The sequence below is a fragment of the Gadus macrocephalus genome, chromosome 11, assembly GCF_031168955.1.
Source record: "Gadus macrocephalus chromosome 11, ASM3116895v1".
Taxonomy (NCBI): Eukaryota; Metazoa; Chordata; class Actinopteri; order Gadiformes; family Gadidae; genus Gadus; species Gadus macrocephalus.
This window is the reverse complement of record NC_082392.1, coordinates 57,501-62,948: the sequence shown is the minus strand read 5'-3', so window position 1 is coordinate 62,948 and position 5,448 is coordinate 57,501. Positions and strand designations below refer to the sequence as shown.

The following is a 5,448-nucleotide window of genomic DNA, read 5'->3' as shown; positions in this document are numbered from 1 at the left end:
GACACAGCGGTTTGGTTTAGATGTGTTAGCCGTGATGTTAGCGACACAGCGGGTTGGTTCAGATGTGTTAGCCGTGATGTTAGCGACACAGCGGTTTGGTTCAGATGTGTTAGCCGTGATGCTAGCGACATAGCGGTTTGATTCAGATGTGGTAGCAGTGATGCTAGCAAACACAGCGGTTTGGTTCAGATGTGTTAGCCGTGATGTTAGCGACACAGCGGGTTGGTTCAGATGTGTTAGCCGTGATGTTAGCGACACAGCGGTTTGGTTCAGATGTGTTAGCCGTGATGTTAGCGACACAGCGGGTTGGTTCAGATGTGTTAGCCGTGATGTTAGCGACACAGCGGGTTGGTTCAGATGTGTTAGCCGTGATGCTAGCGACATAGCGGTTTGATTCAGATGTGTTAGCCGTGATGCTAGCGACACAGCGGGTTGGTTCAGATGTGTTAGCCGTGATGCTAGCGCCATAGCGGTTTGATTCAGATGTTTTAGCCGTGATGCTAGCGACATAGCGGGTTGTTTCAGATGTGGACATGCTGCAGGGGTCCCGTGTGAACTGAACATTGTTTGCTAGGATCATTCTCTGGTGAAACCTTAGAGGAACAAGAGACCACTGATTGTAAATTAGAGACATTTGGATCCAACCAATGGCTCTGGGACTGTGTAGTGTCATTATACACACACACACACACACACACACACACACACACACACACACACACACACACACACACACACACGACACACACATACGCATTACACATACACACATGACACACCCATTTGATTATACACACGCAAACACAAACTCAAACACACACACACGTACACACACTCAGAGTCAAGAAAGATTATCATCCAGTCTGGCTCCGATGGAAGTACAGCAGATACAGTAGTTATATATATACATATATATATATATATGTAGAAATATATATGATGATATGATATAACTATATAAATAGATTCCTTCATATAATTACATTATTCTAAAGTGATTTTAAGTAGATAAATAACTTATATGTAGTTATATATATACTGTATATATGTAAACATATGTAGATCTCTTTATTATAAATATAACTATATATATATAGATTACTTCATATAGTAGTATTTTCATTATACTCATACATTATGTACTCTATATATGTAGTATATATTACATATACTCTTTACTATACACAGTAGGTAAACTTTTCTTTATCATCATGTACTGTAGTACGTAGCATAATGCACATGCAGTATTTAGTAATAGGGTTAGAGTTAGGGTTAGGGTTAGGGTTAGCCTAACCATAACCCTAACCCATAATGCACGTGCAGTATTTAGTAATCCTTTTTCTGTCGTCAGCTGATAGCAGCTTGGGTTCCTATTGGCTGAGGGGCTGAAAGTCAGAGGTTAGACTTCTGCCGCAGTTCTCTTGGGCAGACAGTTGCACCTTGATCCAATCTATTTAGATACACAGCAACACACACACACACATACACGCCGGCACACAGACTCAGTCACACACACAAATATGCTTGCACACACGATACACAAACGCACACACAAAAAAACATTAATACATGCATGCTGTTGTTTACTTCTTTTTTTTTTTATTGAAGTTACAACCAATTAGGCTGAGCGGAGTTGAAACTGGGCAGACCAGCTCGGACGCACAACAGCAGCATGAAACACAAACAAAGCCTCACCACAACACAGGGGGCTCAGAGCCCCGCCCACCGCGACACGACTGGCAGGATCACACAGGGGTCGGATTACACACAGACACACACTGAACTCTGTCTGGGAGAGGAGAGGGGAGGGGAGGGGGGAGGGGAGGAGAGGGGGGAGGGGAGGGGAGAGGGGAGGGGAGGAGAGGAGAGGGGAGGAGAGGAGAGAAGAGGAGAGAGGAGAGGGGAGGGGAGGGGAGGGGAGGGGAGAGTGGAGAGGAGAGGGGAGGGGAGGGGGGGGAGGGGGGAGGGGAGGAGAGGAGAGGGGAGGAGAGGAGAGGGGAGGAGAGGAGAGGGGAGGAGGAGATGAGGAGAGGAGAGGGGAGAGGAGGGGGGGAGGGGAGGGGAGGAGAGGGGAGGGGAGGGGGGAGGGAAGGAGAGAGGAGAGGAAAGAGGAGAGAGGAGCGGGGAGGAGAGGGGAGAGGAGAGGGGAGGGGAGGTGAGGAGGAGAGGGGAGAGGAGAGGGGAGGGGAGGGGAGGAGGAGAGGAGAGGAGGAGAGAGGAGAGGAGAGAGGAGGAGAGAGGAGGAGAGGAGAGGAAAGAGGAGAGGGGAGGGGAGGGGAGAGGGGTGGTTTTGGAAAACAATTAAAAAACAAAGAAACAGCAGGGGGGTATGTTGCGAGTTGAGAACGGGACAGACAGACGGACGGACAGACAGACGGACAGACAGACGGACAGACAGACGGACAGACAGGCAGACAGACAGACGGATGGACGGACAGGCATCTGTTATTGAAACGACTTGATTTCTTATTGGGTTATGCGTTAAACATACGGAGGAACGCGGTCGCTGAGCTACCCTGCCCCAACATTGCACGACACGTTAAGCTCAACTAGAATCAAAACCATCTTCCAAAATGATATTTCGACCGACCAAAGATAGTCGGAAAGCCTACAGAAACTATAAATAGTTCATGTGACAATCACATTATTAAAAATAGATTTGGAGCAATGATTTACTGAGGAACAATTTATTTGGGAGCATGCTTTTACAAGTTTGGCTGCCCCACCTGCCCCCCTGTCTGCAGTGAACGTTCCCGCCTCTGTGATGGAGGCTATGAGTCGTCAGGACTCCCTCCAGACCTTCAACAAGAACGGCAAAGCCTCGTCGCCGGCGGCCGTCGTGCGCTCCACGGTCTTCGCCCACAGCCCGTGCTCCCGCTCCTTCTCCCTGATGGACAAGGTGGGCGGGCCGCAGGCCGACTCGGCCTTCGGCCCGCTGGGCTCCAAGAACCAGAGGGTCCTGGCCAGCCCCACCTCCACCAGCCAGCTCAGCAGCGAGTTCAGCGACTGGCACCTCTGGAAGTGCGGCCAGTGCTTCAAGACCTTCACCCAGAGGATCCTGCTGCAGATGCACGTCTGCACCCAGAACCCAGACCGGTAAGACCCAGAACCTCCAGAGCCAGACTGTTAGAACCTCCAGAACCTGAACAGTCGAACCTCCAGAGCCAGACTGTTAGAACCTCCAGAACCTGAACAGTCGAACCTCCAGAACCAGACCTTAAGGAACTCTAGAACCAGATCGGTAGAACCTTCAGAACCAGACCTTAAGGAACTCTAGAACCAGATCAGTAGAACCTTCAGAACCAGACCTTAAGGAACTCTAGAACCAGATCGGTAGAACCTTCAGAACCAGACCTTAAGGAACTCTAGAACCAGATCGGTAGAACCTTCAGAACCAGACCTTAAGGAACTCTAGAACCAGATCGGTAGAACCTTCAGAACCAGACCTTAAGGAACTCTAGAACCAGATTGGTAAAACCTTCAGAACCAGATCGATAGAACCTCTAGAACCAGATCGGTGGAACCTTCAGAACCAGACCTTAAGGAACTCTAGAACCAGATCGGTAGAACCTTCAGAACCAGATCGATAGAACCTCTAGAACCAGATCGGTAGAACCTTCAGAACCAGATCGATAGAACCTCTAGAACCAGATCGGTAGAACCTTCAGAACCAGATCGATAGAACCTCTAGAACCAGATCGGTAGAACCTTCAGAAACAGATCGATAGAACCTCTAGAACCAGACCTTAAGAAACTCTAGAACCAGATCGGTAGAACCTTCAGAACCAGACCTTAAGGAACTCTAGAACCAGATCGGTAGAACCTTCAGAACCAGATCGATAGAACCTCTAGAACCAGATCGGTAGAACCTTCAGAACCAGATCGATAGAACCTCTAGAACCAGATCGGTAGAACCTTCAGAACCAGATCGATAGAACCGCTAGAACCAGATCGGTAGAACCTTCAGAACCAGATCGGTAGAACCGTCAGAACCAGACCTTAAGGAACTCTAGAACCAGATCGGTAGAACCGTCAGAACCAGACCTTAAGGAACTCTAGAACCAGACCTGAATGAACTCTAGAACCAGATCGGTAGAACCGTCAGAAACAGACCTTAAGGAACTCTAGAACCAGACCTTAATGAACTCTAGAACCAGATCGGTAGAACCGTCAGAACCAGACCTTAAAAGACCTCTAGAACCAGACCGTTATGACCTTCAGAACTAGACTGTAAGAACCTTCGGAACGAGACCTTAAAAGACTTCTAGAACCAGACCGTTAGAACCTCCCGAACCAGCCTGTTATCGTGTGTGTTTGCGTGTGCGTGTCTTCATGGTGTGTGTGAGTGTGTGTGAGTGTCTTCATGGTGTGTGCGTGTGTGTGTGTGTGTGCGTGTATATCTAATGGATGTATTATGGGTTTTCTCACGCCATGGAGTTGTGTTTACGTTGAGTTCCCGCCTGATGATGGAGTTATGAGTGAATGAGTGACGCTGAAAAAGAACCCTGCGAGACTGTAGATGACAGCATGAATCACTCAGACCACATAAAACCACCACTGTTTACTCTCTCTCTCTTTCTCTTTCTCCCTCGACAGCCCTCTCTCAGTCCCCCCATCTCTCTCGCCCTCCCCCCATCTCTCTCGCCCTCCTCATCCCTCTCTCTTTCTTTCTCTCCCCCTCCTCTCTCTTATTGAAATGTTGCCCAGCATACGAGCATTCATGATTATCACAAAAGCACAGCTAGCACCTAGCTCAGAGGGCTAGCACACACATAAACACACACACAAACACACACACACACACACGCACATACACACACACACACACACACACACACACACACACACACACACACACACACACACACACACACACACACACACACACACACACACACACACACAAACAAAATGAAGCACCATTTGGGTTGCGTGGGATTTTGTTTGAGCAGATTTTATTTAGCTGTGTATTATTTAGTGATGCTCTATTAAGTTGTGTGTGAGTTGTATGTTATATGTTGTACGCGATTTTGTGGTATGTTTCCCTAAGAGCTGATTTTAGAATCAGGGGGATGTGATCCATGACTTTAGGAACAGGACATGTGATCCATGACTTTAGGACCTGGGGGATGTGATCCATGACTTTAGGAACTGGGGGATGTGGTCCATGACTTTAGGAACTGGGGGATGTGGTCCATGACTTTAGGAGGGATGTGTTCCATGACTTTAGGAACTGGGGGATGTGATCCATGACTTTAGGAACTGGGGGATGTGGTCCATGACTTTAGGAGGGATGTGATCCATGACTTTAGGAGGGATGTGATCCATGACTTTAGGAGGGATGTGATCCATGACTTTAGGAACTGGGGGATGTGGTCCATGACTTTAGGAGGGATGTGATCCAAGACTTTAGGAGGGATGTGATCCATGACTTTAGGAGGGATGTGA

General features: G+C 48.2%; 1 protein-coding gene across 2 annotated transcripts in view; it reads left to right on the top strand.

Moving 5' to 3' along the window:
- The first annotated feature begins 2,506 nt into the window (after nucleotides 1-2,506).
- prdm6 (PR domain containing 6) overlaps nucleotides 2,507-5,448 on the top strand; it is a 7,592-nt gene continuing 4,650 nt past the window's right edge. The window contains exon 1 of one of the 2 annotated variants that reach the window (XM_060065985.1): nucleotides 2,507-3,096. In XM_060065985.1, the coding sequence (XP_059921968.1) occupies nucleotides 2,765-3,096 (332 nt within the window). In that variant the 5' untranslated portion in view covers nucleotides 2,507-2,764. The remainder of the gene's footprint in view (nucleotides 3,097-5,448) is intronic. The other variant, XM_060065984.1, reaches the window with a different exon arrangement.